Below are 18,696 nucleotides of genomic sequence, written 5' to 3' on the forward strand. Positions count from 1 at the left end.
ATTACTGCCCCTTATCTGGACTCTGTGGTGTAACTTCAGCTTATATATATTCTCAATAGCCCCCCTCCGAGTGTATAAATTCCTCCGCCAGGCACCGCGGGCTGATGCTCTGCTCCCTCAGGTCGCACCAGGTGAATAACACTGTCATTTAGCTGACAAGGGATGCGCGTTGTTGTTTCAAACGACGACAAGACATGCAAAGGAGCCCTTGGAGTTCACCGCTAAATACAATCTTCCCTAAAGACATCATCAGAACCGCTCAGGAATGTCAGTGAGAGTGTGGGCGCGTGTTTGCTGTGTGCCTGAGTGATGGCGCATTAACCATAACACCGCGGTTCGGAAGCTGGTGTGTATGCTTCACGCTAAGATGTGTTTAATTCGGCAAATATGCAAACCTTCCCAGCATACGCCTCACTATAAACGTATTTCTGATTCATTTTTCACGTTACTATATCAAACCACTAAAAGTCAGTTTGGAACTCCTGAGACACAGAAGCTAACAGCGGTGCGTGGTTTTTGGCGCTTTTAGACACAGTGCAAATGTATCTATTTAAATACTCGCTCTATGACCAAACATCAGACAGACATCTTTTTGTTACTATCTGATATTAAACCAGATTTACTCCTGCTAACCGAGACATGGCTTACACCGGATTCATTACCGGACATCTTAGCTGCCTTGCCTGCTGATTACTACATCATTTCTGTGTTACGACCAGCAGGTAAAATCGGGGGCGGGGTGGCCATCATCTCCAATAAGAAACATCAACTCAGACAACTCCCCTCTTTAGATATATCTAATGTGGAGAATATTGTTGCTAAATTGGACACTGTTAACGGGACACTTGTGGTGGTTTTACTATACCGCCCACCCCAAACTATGGCTATGTTTCCTGCTATTTTTGCGGAACAACTGGCCATGTTAGCCACCAATAGCCACCAATAATTCCAAACTACTCCTGATTGGGGATTTAAACCTCTGGTTTGATAACATACTATTAGACCCCCAAGCAGCTGAGATGAGGAACCTTCTGAGTGACCTGAACCTAATACAATATATAGATACTCAAACCCATCAAAAGGGCCACAGTCTCGATCAACTTTGGTCATTGAACCTACCTATTGATTTTATCGATATTAAACCTTGTAGCTGGTCTGATCATTTTACTATTAGTTTCTCATTTTGTGTTGTGAAAGCTCTTCAATTTAAGTTAAAGACTACCAGCTTGACTCGGAAATGGTCTTCGCTGGACATGTCAGCTTTTTTAAATTTGTTAAAGTCTACTCTGCCAGAGCAGAGCTCAGATGTGGAGACAGCCGATCATAGGCTTCAAGAATGGCTACACTCGGCCATTAACGTCTGTGCCCCCCTCACTCGTTTTGAGAACTCACGCGGCGTGGACGCACATAAGTGGTTCACGCCGGAGTTGAGGAAATTAAAACTTGAAGTGAGGCAGCAAGAGAGAACATGGCGTATCAATTACTGTCCTCAAGCAAGGATTGCATACTGTTTAATTCGCAAAGCCTACCAAAAGACGCTGCACACTCACAAAACTGCTTATTTCTCTTCTAAAATACTTAATGCGACCAATAAGTCGAAGGAAATTTTCAGGATTGTGACTGAGTTGTGCAATGATGAGAGAACCTCTCCCCCGGTCGTCCCCTCACAATTGCTCTGCAACTCGCTGAATGACTATTTTAATGATAAAATAGTGTTGATTAAGGATACCCTATCTAAGCTTCCAGCTTGTGTCCCGATAGATGATACCTTCTTAAATCCCCTTACTTTGCACTCCTTCCCTTTGATCACTGACCAAATCCTTCAAGATTTGCTTATTAGAGTTAAATCAGGATCTCCTCAGGATGTCTGCCCTCCCCAAGTAATGAGAGAAATTGGCCGGGCACTCCCAAATAGCCTGATCCCTCTGCTTAATAATTCCCTCATTTCAGGGAATGTTCCGAATAGTTTTAAACAGGCCTTATTGATCCCTTTAAAAAAGAAACCTGGCATCGATTCTTCAGACCTCTCAAATTACAGACCAATATCGCTACTGCCTTATTTATCCAAAATATTGGAGGCCCATGTAACCAATTGCCTATCTAGCTTTGTGGAAACCTCAGGCTATTTACAACCTAACCAGGCAGGATTCCGGCCTGGTCATTCTACTGAGGCTGTGATATTGGCCGTCCAGAATACTTTAAGGTCTAACGCTGACAGGGACTTGCACCAGGCCTTGGTATTATTGGATCTGTCTGCCGCGTTCGACACGGTTGACTATACCATCTTGGTCAACCGTGTCGAACAGGCTGGTCTTCGAGATTCGGCCTTGGCTTGGCTCAAGTCCTTTATCTCAGAACGTACCCAGTCGGTCCGACTGGGTTCTTTCACAGCCCCTAAAAATATTTCTTTTTGCGGGGTCCCTCAAGGATCTTCCCTGTCCCCTTTACTATTTAATTTGTATATGCGGCCTCTTTTGTTTTCCCTACGAGAGTTTAAGGTTGATGTATATAATTATGCAGATGACCTGCAGTTGGTTTTTGTGCTGAACTCACACAATGCGGCAGAGGACTTTCGAGCAACTATGTCTTTTATCCAGAGGTGGATGTCTCTAAATCACCTTAAGTTAAATCCGGGAAAAACGGAGCTCATTCTACCTGGGAAGAGTGAGATTAGCTGGAGCCCTTGTTTTTGGCCGTCGGACATGGGCTCGCCCCCAAAAAAATCCCGTACAGTAAAAAGCCTGGGAGTGACTCTTAGTGAGGATCTTACCTTGGAAAGTCAAGTCGGAACAGTGGTCTCCTCGGGGTTTTTTCAGCTGAGGAAGATTAAGAAAATAGCACATCTTCTTACAGGTTTGGCCTTAATTCAGACAGTCAGTGCTCTGGTCCTGTCGCGATTTCTCAAATGGCCTCTATTTGGGGGCGCCTATTGGCCAACTTAAAAGACTGCAATACTTGCAAAACCAAGCTGCGAGACTTATTTGTAAAGTCCCGAAGTGGGAATCGATCAGACATGGACTAGAGACCTTGCACTGGCTGCCTGTGGAACAGAGAGCTACATTTAAGGTGGGCTGTATTGTGTTCAAGGCTTTGGAGGGTAAGGGCCCCATGTTCCTTAGACAACTGCTGCGCAAATATAAACCCTCACGCAGCTTGAGATCAATCCACAAAGACCTACTTGAGGTCCCTCGTTTCAAAAAGAAACGACAGGGAGGTAGCAGTTTTCAATTTTTAGCTGCTTCACTGTGGAATTCCCTCCCTTTAACTCTGCGACATAGTAGGGACCTCCTTGCCTTTAGGAAGGCATTTAAAACCTTTCTTTTTTCTCAGGCTTATTGTAAATAGTGATCATATGTCTTTGATGTACTGTTATGTTTGATTCTCTCACCAGCGCCAAGAAGCCCTTGGGCGTATGCGCGCTTAACAAATAATAAATAACATAACATAACATAACAGTGCAGACGGTGTTTGTTAAAAATGTGCATCTGTTTGTAGAAAACCTGACCGTAAACATCCGGGGGCTTCTTTACAAGGCCCTTGCGCCACTTTTGCGTGATTTTTAACCATGGAAAAGTGGCGCAAGTTCCTTGTAAATCTGCCCCCTCTTCCCCCCGTCTCCCAGTCGTTAAGCATCACAGAACACACAGAACTTCTCCCGTTTGGTGAATGGGTCTCTCGAGAAGGGAGCGCCGCTAGTGACATGGAAAGCGTGATTGTTTCTGACAAAAGCTTCAGGCCAGGAGTGTTCACGTGCCTGATTTCACGAGGGGCCCTCCCCTCGGTGCTACTGATAGCCGCGCAGGCCTGGCTGCTAGAAGCTAACAAGAACCAGACCGGTGTCGATGACGGCACACGGGGGACACCACATCTGCGCTCCGGAAAAGGCTTTTTACTATGGACTAGGACGCAGAGTTGATTGGCTTAGATAATTGGCAAACTTTTGGTTGTATTTATGTTTTACTTATCCAAACTTTTGAAGTATTCTCTCTCCTCAAAAAACAAACAAAATGATCAACCGATGAAAAAATTGTAGCTCCGGGACCTTCGTGTGCCAATTGTTAAAGTTCATTTCGAATCTCCCCCACAGGTTTGACTGAACTCTCCCAACACAATTACCTTTTCCGTCTACATCCAAATAAAGTGATTCATGAATGCAGAGGAGAATTTATGGTGACACTGGTGCTGATAGAACACCCACAACACATTAGTCGAGCAGGCTGAGTTAACTACCGTAAGCATTTAATATTCTACTGTAAAGCCACATAGGATCATGTGAAAAAGTGGTGAAATAGACACATTTACTCCTTGTGAATTTTATTGGCAACTTTAGCAAAAAAAACAATGGGTTGTTTGAAAGAAGCAAGAAGGAATCCGAAAGAACTGGGCATAGTGTAGCTTGGAGGTTTCCAGGCAGTTAATTCGGCTATCACCTGAATATGGGCTAAAGTGTAGTCTAAGGGCCTGATTTACAAGTTTGGCGGTGATGGTCCCACCCTTGTGGCGGTTTCAGCTTCCCCTCCTGCCTAGCTTGGCAGTCAGCCTGCCAAATTACAGTGTTGGTGGGTTGCAGGAGGGAAGACTGCCAGAGTACCGACACCACCGCCAGCCATTCGCAGACCGCTGCTATGGCGGCAGGGAGAAAGCAGCTGTCAGAGGGCGGTACAGACAAGGGTACCACAATCCGGATTACGAGATACCTTTCCATCGAGCCAATCGCGGTGGTGAAACTGCCTGCTTCGAGTTGGTAGAATCACAGGAGATGGATTGCAAACTCACCCATTAACTTTTTTTCACCTCAGCCTTCCGCAGGGATACCATCCTCCATTCCTCTGGGGCCGCCCTGCACAGCAGCAACTTGACCCCAAGGAAAACGACCCTGTCGGCACCGGGATCCAGTTAAGTTGGTTTTGCACTGGTCACCCATTGACCTCTACTGGGCACATCTGGTCCAGAGCCCAGCAATGGCACAGTACACGTACTAGGTATTTTTGCACGCGTCATACATATATGTACAATTAACACCTGTGCAGTCAAAATGTACACACCTGCGTCGACACATGTGGAAAAATATTTCCAGCCATCAGAAACACCGCCGCTGGGACAGTGGGTACATCATAATATGGCGAGCGAGAGACAGCTGACTCGGCGTGCACTTGGGACGGCTGCTGCGGTGGTATGCCGGTAAGACCGCCAAACTCGTAATCAGGCCCTAAGCCATGTGACCCGTGTTCCTAGTGTGTGTTGCCAAAGGCTTTAGGCAGATGTTAAATATTGCTAGAGGCACAATGAGGAATCATATTAGGTGGCAAATAATACTGATCTTGATAATATCACTACCATGCATGTGCAGGTTAGGATAAGCATGGATATTAAATGTGTTTTACTATGGAAGAGAGAGGGATATTATGTGTGCATGACCTATATTTTTACAAATAACTTGTAGCATGCATGTTTGAAAATAATGAGTTGCTATATAAACCATTCCACGGTGTCTAAAAAATTCGTTACAACTTGACACCCTAAAGGAACGCATTCATGTCAATGCTTTAACACCTGCGGGAACTGTGAAATATTTCTCCTCGTGTTGACTTTGCTTGCTCTGGCCTGATTTCCTGCTTGCTTAAAGTAACATTGTACACTAGTATCCACTCCACCAGGACTGATGGCGTAATGTAAAATGATTGCTCCCCCCTTCAGAAGGGACCACTGAATCTTCCATACCTTACAGATATTCATTTGCCTTTAGCTGTAGGGTGCCCCCTAAAGGTTTGAGGTCCTCTGAAGGTTTCAGCACCCCCTGCACCACAGGGTCTGCAGGGGCCTGCATAATGCCCCGCAGGGACGGTCAGTTGGTGGTCGCCAGGGGCTGCAACTTTATCCCCCGTCTTGCCCTTTGAGAGTCATAACACTGCCTTTGCGACCACTGGCCTCAGATGTGACAATAGCAGTTTCAAGAATAGCAGATAAACAGTGTCCTGGTGAGCACCGTTTTACTTTCTGAAGATCCCACTGGAATATTACATTTTCTGTTTGTTAAAATAAATGCTTTCACATGTGCAGTATTCTTCAAAATATATCCTATGAGACAAAGGACAAAGAAAATTATTTAAAGTTGTTACCTTGCTTCATTATTGTGAGTATATCACAAAGCAAGTCAATGGGTCTGGCCTTGGCAATGTGTTTTTAAAATTGTTTATTTAATTTTAATATTGCAACAATATGGAACCAAGAAAATTGAAAAACCATGCAGGCTAAACGTGACGTCAATCACTCGTTTTAACAATTTTATCTTTTAAAAAATACCAATTTAAAAAAATGGCTAAAAGCAAAACATCTTTTAGGTATCAAAAGTACACATAGTCATAGTCGTGCCTGGCTCTGAAGGAAACTACTTTGTGTACAGATCTTCAACTTGTGAAAGAGCAGAAGGCCGTATCTCACAGTGAAATTAGCCAATGGCTGCAGTCGGCTGCCCCAGTGCTACATGCTGTATCCTGCAGGAGGCAGAAAGAACAATGTGAATGACTGTTGAATAGAGAAATTGCCAAGAGAGCTAACCCAAAGCAGATTAATGTTTTTTAATTTTGGGATCTTTTTTCACTACACTAGGGTGGCAAAACTGCTACAGCTGTCTCTAGGCCATACCTAATGTAGAGTTTGAACAAAACAGTCACCTCTGTTCTTCCTCAGTGTGATAGTTCTTAACTAGTGTCATAAATCAAACCTTGTTAACAATGATAAGGAGTAAATCAAGTCGATAACATACGTCATATTCAATATAAGGCACATATGGATTAATAACAATGGGCATGACAACTATTGTATTTTTAAATCTCTTTTGTGGTTCATCAATACATTTTCTCTTTGAATTATATACCAAGCATAAAAGGCATACATTGCTGTGACGTTATCAGGATAAAGCTCAGGTATCATCACTTCCTGGGTTTCAGGTTCAAAGGCCATGATGCCACTTCCTGCAGCCTAATTGAGGTAAAAAGGCATGTGATGTCACTTCTTCCAACACTGGCATTTTGGTGAATTGATGTCCATGATATTGCTGGTGCGGGAATGTAGTTTTAATAAAATCTCGGTTTACCACCATGAGGGCTAATCCCCGCTTTCTCTGGTCTCTCCCGGTCCAATGGATCTTTGCCGTTGTTTTAGAGAAGATCAAAGGCTGTACATCTCACATAAACTTATAATCACTATTCTATTTTCAGTCAATAATGAACGTTTGTTATGTGAGTTAAAGGGTTTTATTGATCAAATCTTTTTAGTAAATCATCTTTAGTGCAAGTCACAAATTAATTCATATTAATCTTGATCATCAATATATGAACGGAAATGGAAAATCAATATTAGTTAATCAGAAGGTATAATAAATGCATTAAAGTGCATTCTATAAAGAGGAGAATACCAATTCTAGAAATGGGGTGAACATTGTGTTAGTGAGAACCCATAAAGAGTCCTAATCTGTGAGAGTGAGAGACAGAGATGAGCATAGAGATTTAGCATCAAAAGTCAGCTATATAGCCCTGTTTAAGATGATGTCCTTACCCCGGTTCTTTTATGCCTTGCAAATTCACTAGACCCGGTTCCAATGGCATATTTCAAAGAAATTGAAGCTCTCCAGAGAGACCTGTTGTGGGACAGAAAGCCTTGCATTGCCTTAAAAAAGCTCATACTACATTGGTATGATGGGGTTATTGGCCTCCGAGACATCAAGAAATACTACTGGGCAGCTCATTTGGCGGGTATCAACCATGGGAACTACGCCTGTCCTAATGACCCAGGCTACAATATGGATAGATGGCTTCTCCCGGGTGGGAACTACAACAGAGCACTGTACTCCAAACCTAACCAATATCACCTGTCGGGCCCTACTGGACACTCGGTTCGTATCTGGCATGCGGTCACTAAATCCTTAGGTTGGGGACAGAATCTCACACTAGCGACCCCCCTACGGAGCTCAGAGCAACTGGGTAATCTCTGGAAGGCTAAGGGATTTCCAAATGAAAGACCTGTGGGAAAAGGAAGAGGTGAAAGCATTTGCCTCTCTACAGCAGCAATACGAATTAGCAGACTCAGAGCACTTCAGATACACGCAGGTCGTCACGCATTGCAATCACGCCTCACTAAAGGCACAGCCCCCCCGGACTCCTCCCCAGTGGAAGATAGGTTGCTAGATGGTCATCAACCTGAGAAAACCATATAACTAACATACAAGAAACTGATTAACAACATGGCAGACCCCCTCAAGCTGCTGCGAGAAAAGTGGGTAAGAGATGGCATAGAACTAGATGATGAAGAATGGCAGGAGGCGGTGTCTTTCCTGAGGGTGGTAGCGATCTCAGCGAGACTCAGGCTAGTGCAACTTAAAATTCTCCATAGGGTATATGCCACGGGGCCTCGTTTGGTACTAATGGGTAAACCTGGGGGAGGGGAATGTAGACGGGGATGTGGCTATGAGGGCACATTTATGCACATCATCTGGGAATGTGAACAGATACGCTCCTATTAGCAGGAAATACATGACATTCTAAGTTAAGTACTTGCACAAGCCCTACGCCCGAAGTGCGTAGGTGCCTGTTGAACGTGTGGGAACCCACTGACCTATATAACTATCACACGCAGTGGGTTAACCTGGGTTAATGTTGGCTAAAAGAAACACTGCAAAATTGTGGAGAGCGGCACAACCTCCCGTGGTGCAGGCTTGGGAAGCAGATCTTGATTGGTGTATGTACAGAGAAAAGACCGTCTTCATAGCACGGGGCTGCCCCCAAAAGTGGTACCGAATTTGGAGTCAGTAGAACTCCTTTCAAAGAAGACATCCCGTAGCGTTAACCGAGATGATCCCCCTACCCCGTAGTCAGGCGTTGCGATGTAATGTAATGGCATAATGTTGCTCATTGTCTCAGTTGATTGTAAATGTGCTACCTTAACCGTAAAACATACTTTTTATACTGCATATTTAATGTCGATGAATGTTAATAAAAAGAATTATATAAAAACAAGTCAGCTATATATATAAAAAATCAATAAAAGCAGAACTTCTCATACAAATAGGTTCAAGAAACTCAATAGATTCTCAGAGCACTGTGGAAATGTGAAAAGAAAGTGTTCTAGAAGTGTTAACATACTCTAGAAAAACTCACTAATATAGACAACACACATGTTTTATCACTGTTGCAGCTTGCAGTCTTCTTCCTTCTTCAGCCAGCCAGTCATCTTGTGATGCTCTCATGGGTACAGGATCATTCCTCATCTCCTCACAGAAAACACAATGACTTCTACATAGCAGATCCATGGTTGCAACTGTTTCTTTTCACCTAGCGGTTTCCTCTTGTCTACTTATTATACATTTTCTCATTCAAAACTACTTTCTCATGAAGGAATCTTTATATCTATCATTTTAAATAACAACACTTATTTGTTTGCTTGCAACAATCATTGCATAAGAGGAAACATTTGCAGAATTAAATGTAAGCATTTATGCAACTATTATTAACTATGAAAACATGTTCATGGGAAGGCCTGGAAATAAACAAGTTATGCACATTTAGCATTTTTGAACTCAAGTCAGCTTGTAAGGCAATGTTGCTTCAGTCATTTTATGGACTAGTATGAGAAAATATGGTTACCAACTCCAATTTTTGCATTTAAACGTGGTTTGTTTTCATTAAAAACTGCACGCTAATTCTGCACATTGTTATAAACTGTATTAATTTCTCAATATTATTAAAGCACTACCCCAGTAGCACCAGTCACTAAATTTGTCCTATTGTATATTTAAGTTACTGTGGACTGTAGTGCTGTTTTCCAAGTGCTAGGAGTGTGTCATGAGTTCTGAACAATTCAGGCGCTTCGACAAAACTAAGGTGTGAATCCCAAATGTACGAAAATAATTCTGTTACTGCTTTAGTAATATGTCCTGTTGCACTAAGTAAACAAATGATGCATTTCATATTTGGCCAGTGAGTTATAGCCGATAAGGCATAGGCACTGACTTAGATTATAGAACCCATGGGCAGGACATTGATCCTTGGCTTCTCCACTTTCTCAAATAGTTTGGCTTTGGTCACATCACTTTCTCAGACTATGCACCATCTCCCCTATCTGAAAAACACTGATCAACAAAGTGCTTAGGTACATGATCTATGGAATACAAAAATCTTGCTCACTCGCTCTGACCACCATCCTTAAAATCATGGCTTAAGTCTAAAATGTTTGTGTTTTAGTTCCAAAGAACAACCCCTAGCCCAGTGTCCACTATTTGTCTGTAACTACATTTATTGTAGGCAATACTTACTAGCGACTGCTGACAGCTTGCATCCCTGAAGGTATGACCGACTTCCACTTCAAAAAAAGGAGCTGAAAGAGAAATAATGTATGAATACTATAAAACATGATCTGCCAAAAGGCTTGTGGTGGGCCCAGCTAACTTATCCACACTTCAGCATTTGTTGTGGGAAACCAAATCATGAAAGCATGTATTTTGCTGGGTCTCCCTTCTTTAATTTCCATTTGAGTTTTGGTTTCTGTATGCCTGAAAAGAGTGTTTCTTCTTAGTCACTAGAGGGCTGATTTATAGTATGGCTGAGAGGGTACTCCATCGCAGTAGTGACAGGATACCCTCTCTGCGAACTCTCGGTGTGCCTGCCTGATCTAGAGGTGGGCAGACCACCAGGTTCACCCTCATGGAGTAAAATTTACTTGGTCAGCATAAACCTTCCTCCGACGGCTCAAGGTAGTAGAGAGCATCCAATCATCTATTTCAAGTGGGCGATATGATGACATGCTTTTACTGTCCTTGAGCGCCAGTTATATCCTGAAGGTGAAGGACAGTAAAAAACAAATTACCCTGCACCATCGAAAGAAACTCTGTAAATTTTTTATTTTTCAAAAATGCACTCTTTGAATGGGAGTTTGTTTTTGGAAAATAAAAAACTCAGCTAACGTCTGCCAGATGGCTTTCATGTTTGGTAGAACCGTCCGTCAAACTTTTTCTTCATTGACTGAAACCCCCAATATATAGAGATGTCTTCTGGGCTGGTGGAAATTTCTACATTTGAGGGGAAGAGTAAAGATAGGTTGGCAAATAAAAAGTCCTCCACCATCCTGTTTACCCTTACTCTGTCCGACAAATCCTAAATCAGGCCCTAAGTAATGAATGATAATGTACTTTTGTTTCTAGAGACTGACAAGTCTCCGTTGCTTTGTCAGCTGCTGGCTCCACCATTATGTTTTGCAGAATTTGTGTGTGACTTCAGATGTAATAACCACAAATACCCCTTTAATTAAATTTCTTTGCTTGAGTTGCCATTCTCCAGATTCACACCTATGATGATTTTATGCACTGAAATAATTTATGTACTTATGGTTCTTTCTACTTTTCAGTTGCGATCCAGCACTGAGCTTGAACAAGATATCCTCAGTGACTGCCTAACAATCCAACCTCTACAGACATCTGCTTCTCCACATGATGGTGCAGATACAACCATGGGACGTTCACCATGTCCTGTCCATGATGTATATCCAGGTAAAGAAGTCAATGTGTTTTGACAGCAAGTATAAACTTAAAAAAAAATGTATTTTCTCCCTGAGATTAAGACCATTTTCTTACATCATATTTTATTGATGCTCCTGTAGCTGTTGTTTTACATTTTAGGAATATGATAATATTCTTGTTAGTTTCACAAAATCACCTGTCACAATTGCAGCTGATGTATTTCCTCAACAAAATTATATTAAATGATAAATTGTCTTAGATGAAAAAGAAGTGTCTGCTTTTAGGATTTTACAAAATATGAATGCCTGAGTGAAAATTACAGTATTGCAATTGTGATTAGGACCTTCAAAAAGATACAGTTCAGGAAAATAGTATGAAGGGTCAAATGATCAGAACCAGACAGTTTCTACAGGCAAAGCATGAGGGCAAGAATATCCTTCCTGACCTTTCTGCACATTATGGGGACCTCCTTTTCTTCTGAAAGCTAGTTGTAATGTAGCTAGTTGAGTATGTATTTATGAAACCTTTATTATTCATAATTTGAAACAATGTTCACTACTCCTGTGCTCTTTGCAGCTAGAGATATATATTGATGGGTGGGTCAAATTGTAAAAGGTCCTAATAGGATAATGGCATTGCAGTTAAAACAGGCCAAAGATAAAGAATATCAAAATTCAGGATCGCTGGAGTACTAATTGCCATAGTGTTATCAATGGGTAGAAAGAAGACAAATGATTGCCCTTATGTGACGCTTGGAAAAGTCTAGTTTAGGCTGGTTAAAAAGCCTTCCCAGGAAAGAAAACACCATAGCATAGCAGAGAGTACTTTGTTGCTACCAAATACTAGATATAGATAGCTTCAATTCACTTATGAAATAACTATAATTCCCATTCTCTCTCTCTATAATTTTTCCTCAGTAGCATAAGATCAGATAAGCATATTCTTATGTAAAAGTGATATTAAAATGCTCACTGCCCCTCCCAAGAAACAGTTCATGCAAGTATGATCAATTTAATGTACCATTTGTGATCGATTCCTATTTGCTCTTTGGTGCAATTTCATTGCTGTTTAATCTCATGTAAGGAATGCAGTTCAAATTAAAAAAATAAAACATTTGATACAATAATAATTCTATTGAGAATGAAGCAAAATAATGCTTTCATGAAAACTCTTTTTTATGAAAATACTTTAAATGTATTTATTAACTCCATTCACCGGAGAGGCGAGTGTACTTTTAAGATTACAATGTACATGAAAATGAGTATTGTGACCACAGTTATTTGCCTGTTTTCTTCTGGGATAGTAAGGATGTTATATCCCGTCCCATGAGCCATATCCATGTTTGTGCTGATAGGAATAAGGGGATGCTGCTGAAATGGAGCTAGCAGTTTGCACTAAGAACATAGTAGGACATCCAGACCGCCTGGTAATTGATCTCCATGATGTACAATTTATCATACAGTAATTTATTGGTTCAGACCTCTCTAATCCAATTTGGGCATTTCACCATTATACCATATTTGTTAAATACAATTGATGTCTGAATGTTTCCCAATTTTCTGAGTCAAATTACAACAGAGTTTCACTTTCTAGATTAAGGAAAGCCACATTTCTTACTTAGTAAACAATTAATTCCCACATACGAGTATTGCTTCCATCAAGACTGGATTTTAATAACTGTGTTGATGTTAGTAAACACATTTTTTAGTTAGTGAAAAACGTGATTCACACATCTGTTACCTGAACATTGTTTCAACTAGCTGAAAACTAACATACAGAAATTTATTAAAAAAGAGCATCCTTGATTTGTTGTTTTCGGGAGACAAAAATGGTTTCCAGGAAGATGTGGTTCTTGGAGATCTGAACTAAGATATAAGAGCATGAAGCTTGCAATTGCCCCACCCACAAAATAATTTACCAGCATTCCTATAATGTTAGACTAAACGAAACATCTTTTCAACTTTGTTGCCAAAGGCTTCATTGTTGTCTCTACTTTGTAAAGTAGTGCAGCACATGGTGACTGTATTTCATATTTTACATGTATTCAATTAGTAATGTTTGTGCAACCATGTATTCTTGATAACAAGTTTGTTCTTTTCAAATAAACGTTTTTGCTTTCTTGTCTACAAGTCAAATTTCTGTCAAGATCTTGTAGCCCAAATTTAGTAGGTCTGTAGAAGGATTGCTGCTGTATTTCCATTGCTTAGTTCAGCATGACATTTACCATGTTGTTTCCATACTCGCTGGGGAATCTTTCTCGTTAATGTTGAAATGTACCTCCGAAAAACACTTTTCAGTTCTATCTTACAGACAGTGATACATCTTAGTGGTTAAAACCTTGCGTGTGGAAAGGCGAAACTATGGAGACCAAGGGATTGTTTTGAGAAACGGGCAAAATTCTAGGAAAGAGGGACTTCCTTTTTGCACTGCTTGAGGTTGACCCGTACCAATATTTACTTCAAATGTGATGCAAAGTGATGAGAACTGAAGTAAGCAGTTTGGCTCATATGCACCACTCTTTCCAAGTCAGAGTCCCTAATGTGAAATAGAGTCTTGAAAAGGAAAACATTGTAGTGAGCATACTCTTTTCTAAGCACCACTGTGGAATCTGGTTGCTAGTTACAATCCTGAGCGAACACTGGAAAAGCATTTAAAATACCTCTTTTCAGAATCCAGCAAAAGAAAGTGGTTAGAATTAAGGGTGAGAAGAGAGGGAAAGACTTTACAAATCCCACCAAAGAGATATATATGTGATCACAACCTTGTTAGATGAACTTTAAGTGGAATATTGTCAGCAGTATGTTTTTATTGAATAACAAAAGTTATCTCTGGGCATATGGTGCACACAGTGTGTAAAACACACATTGCTACAGACCAATGTATTGATGACCATATATAACAAGAAAGCTCCCCCAGAACCAATGAGAAATTGTCTTTGGACTTAACACCAGAAATTACAAAATCCTGCAGAGGTGACAGGCTCTACAATATTTAGCACAATTATACAGTTTACTGTGACAAAAAATAGTTTAGGATTTTGAGTACATTTGAGTGTGTACTACAAATGAGTTATTAGCTCATATGAAACACATTGGTCCATAGTATTTCCAGTTGCACAGTTTGCATGTGCTCTGCCACATATTAGCAGGGCCGGACTGACTCTCGGGCGTTTTGCCATGATGCCGACCTGGGGGCTGATTTCACTGCGGTGGGGGCTGATTTCGTTGATGGGGAACTGCGTGTGCTTCAAAATAATTAAAGCAAAACGAATTTCGTTCAATACACACAGGTCCCCATCAACGAAATCAACCCCAGATCAGCAGCATTCCAAAACGCCCGGTAGCCAGTCCGGCCCTGCATATTAGAATGCATGGAAAATGCACCAGGTGTTGTTGCCAGGTAATATTTAGTTTCTAGTATAAAACCAGGTGTTTTGCTAGATGTTTAATTTATATTATCTTTGTTATATATGATTTATATCAGTCATCAATGATTTATATATCAATGGTTTATGCTATCAATTAAGTTGACCCATTGGTTGCCAAGGATTTTTAGAAAGTTTAATAACACATTTAAATAAATCAATTTTGTTTTGCTGTGAGTGCTACCAAATACGATGCACATGTATGTTGGGCATTAGCTGCAGTGGAATGAACATTCAGGGTATTCGCATTATTCTCTAAAATTAAATATTAGATAACCAGTTAGGCTTATTTAAAAAGACAGAGATTGACATTACATTGGATTTTTACATCAATCAATATACATTTGAAGGATATACGTGTATCCCACATCAGTGTACTCCTGCCTGTATGCCAAAGCTACACATTGACACCGTAACACTCACCATCCTAGGTTGTTAATACAAGTCTATATATCTAGCAGGCAGTGACCAATATTCTCCTAATTGGTCACTTTTGCACTATCAGGCAGCTGCTACATCCCAGCAGCTGTTCTATTGGTTGGTTGTGAAATCACAATACCCAATGGTGAGCTATTCTGGTGCCATGGAGATTTGCCTGTGGAATATCTTAGTGCATTAGGAAAGAGTGCAGATGCATTTCCAGTATGAAGCACACGTGAAACGTTCCTGTTACTTTTTACTGGCTCTTTCAGCATTTACAGGTGTTTTTTTAAATCATATTGAGGATGTTAACCACAGTAACTAAAATTATTGTAAATGATAAAGTCTACTTATACCCACAAACGTTATAAGTTTTACCTATGCTGCTAATTCGTAATTGCAATATTATGTAAACATTACAATTGTGTAGTGTTTTTGCATGTTAATGGACCAGTATAGCTTCAGTGAGTTAATCGAAGGGTGAATGGTTAAATAAGTGAATGCATTGATAGATATTTAAAAGAATTAATGAGTGCTTGAATAGATTAATGATTACGTGCAGGGTTGGAGGCGACAGGTTGTGCCAATCGTATAGGCTGTGGCCTCAGACAGCAATAGTAATGATCTCATAAAAATAGCAAGTATACAGTGTAAGCATGACACCGGGCCTGCGTGCTGTTGTACCAATAATGCCTACAATATATATAAAGGATGATCAAGGTTATTTATACCAGTGTGAGCATAACTACAAAAGTGGCCACCATTTTCCCAAGAGGGCCTAAAGTAGGTCTAGAGTTTTGTCTGTATTGCCAGTGCATGCATCACAAAAGAGCAGGTGCCATTCTGCTGGGAATCCCAGCTTTCTGGGTGATTATCATTTATAGGGGAGCCCTCTATCTGATGCTAGTGCCCAACTTACCTTATGTTGAGTCCACAATGCAAAGAAGACTTAAGTGCCTACACATCTGTCTTCCATGACATCAGAGGGAGCCAGCATGACTACAGAGGTACCTTCAGAGATTGCCTGCTTTCAGCCTCTACATCACCAGGTGCAGAAAGAGAGACAGGCACTGAAACATGCAGTCTCTTTTTCATGCTGGGACACGGTTATTAGCGTTCAAAAATAAACCCCACCTCCTATACTTTAGGTGCCAGATTTGAGGATTCAAACTCCAATGCAACTTCAAGGATGCTTTTTTAGCTTTACAGAATGTGCCTGGGCTTGGCTTTGGACTAACATACAAGTCGTGTACCTTCAGCTGCTGTCGATCTACCCTTGAGCTTTTTAAACGTCAGAAAAACTTTTCACCACCTCCTCCCATTAACTCTAAGTAAGGTTATTGATTCGATTCAGCCCTAGTCGGCTGCTATCACTGTCTGAAAATCTGTAAGCTAAGCACCACAAATCTGATCTAGAAGAACTGGGTGGAGCTGTCAACTCTATCACATGACTTTGGAATACCATAAGTTGGTTTCCACCACCTGGAAGGTTTCACTATGCTTCAACCCTCTCCACCGTGACCTCGAAAGCAGCACATCTGAATACAGAGACGTTGTATTAGCCTCAGGCTTGACATGAGCAACACTGGAAGTGATTGCACTCCATAAAATATTTAAGTCCATAAATAATTGTGTTCACTAGGGCTAGCCCTCAATCCCTATATGACTGTGCACTTACAGTATTCGAAGTCCTGCCAAAAAGGGGGTGGGGGCTTGGTACATAAAGTCACATGAACGCTTGGCTCATTTTTGGCTCACGGGTTCAAGGAGAACTCGCGCTGCACCACATCTTGGCATCTGCAAGTGTGCCTCGAGCCTTAAGCGGCTCATCCACTGCTATTCTCTGCACAAACATGCAAGATAAGGAACATCTTTCAGAAGAAAATAAAGATAATCAACAATCAGCTAGAAATCCGAAAAGCTATAACATCTTGGATATTTCTAAAACTATGACTGAACTGGCCCTCACGTTGCAATGTATTCACTCCACTTCCCTCCACAAGTCCAGGGATAAAAGGCTGCAATACACATGCCACAACTTCTTTTGAGCACATCTGAATCAGATGCACAAATACAATAAAATGAAAACAACCTTCACAGGAGCAGTCATACCCATTGTATATAGGAACATTTCATAGGTCATGCTAATATGTGCAGGGCAGGGGCATACATTTCCCAGCATATACTATACCTTGTCCTATCTTGCACCTCAACGAAATTCGACTGGTCAAACATTGGTGTAACAATAGCCCCTGCAGCCCCTTCGGTGCGGGGGCAGGTTCCAGCCCCCCCCCCTCAAACATTGTGCAAGGATGGCAGGCACATGCACTAAGAGCTCCTGACCTGGTCTGGAGCTTGTGGTCGCCCTCCATGTACTCTGCAGGGGGGCCCTCCTCAAGTTTTGTTACACCACTGTGATCAAGGGCCCTACCTTTGGAGGCTACATGATACATGAATCCTCATTAGACTCAAGCTCGGATTCCTGGTTGCCGCGTCCTAATATTTTATTCAAAAGTGGTAAACTAGGGTTCCTGGTGTGGAGGAGAGGGATTTCGTACACTGTCACATTGACAGTGTGGGAAAAAAATATATAACAAAGTGCCTCATTTTGGTCATCTGAGTAGCTGGGTTACAGATACGCTTCCTGCCACATTCATCCACTTTAGTTTGTAGATATTCAAATACCCTTGCTCTCTTCTAGCACATTAATTTTGTTAATTGGCCTGCCTGTAGTTCGTACAGTTTCTTGTTTTTCCTACATTTTGGTTTGAGCCTTGGGAAATTTCACCACAAAGTGGTAATATGTTGAAGCTGAAAATACCCAGTTTCTGAACTTATGTTGGCAACGTTTTTATCCCACAGCAATTTGCCAGGGACACAAAATTCCAAATTATAATATGAAATAGCCGAACAGAAAACTTTGGGAAATACAAGTAGTACTCGTAGTATTTGCAAGTATTACTGGAAGTTTGTGTGAGAAGGTCTTAACAACTTTGCAAACGATCTTCGTTGTTGAAGCCAACCCTGGAGCTCTGATGAACAGTGCCACTAAAATTCTATAGATTTTATCTAAGGCTTTTTTCTATAAAGACCATATTATTTTACGAACATGGAGAAATACTACTGTGAGCACTCTAATTCAATCTAGATTTTATTAGTTTAATTCTCTATAGTCTTAACTTAGTGACAATTCATTGCTTGATATGATTATAGTTCAAAACCAACACAACAATTTGATGCATCGCTTTCACGTTTCATTAGAGAATGTAGGGCCAGATGTACACAATTCTGTGTTTACGATCACAAACCCTACTATAATCAAAATCGCAGTGTTTGTGATCAA

At 41.1% G+C, this 18,696-nt stretch overlaps 1 protein-coding gene across 1 annotated transcript in view; it reads left to right on the forward strand.

Moving 5' to 3' along the window:
* GLIS3 (GLIS family zinc finger 3) overlaps positions 1 to 18,696 on the forward strand; it is a 1,035,169-nt gene that overhangs the window by 824,283 nt on the left and 192,190 nt on the right. The window contains exon 7 of the mRNA XM_078677400.1: positions 11,398 to 11,539. Coding sequence (XP_078533526.1) covers positions 11,398 to 11,539 — 142 coding nt within the window. The remainder of the gene's footprint in view (positions 1 to 11,397; positions 11,540 to 18,696) is intronic.

Source organism: Lissotriton helveticus, chromosome 2_1 (assembly GCF_964261635.1).
Source record: "Lissotriton helveticus chromosome 2_1, aLisHel1.1, whole genome shotgun sequence".
NCBI classification, from domain to species: domain Eukaryota; kingdom Metazoa; phylum Chordata; class Amphibia; order Caudata; family Salamandridae; genus Lissotriton; species Lissotriton helveticus.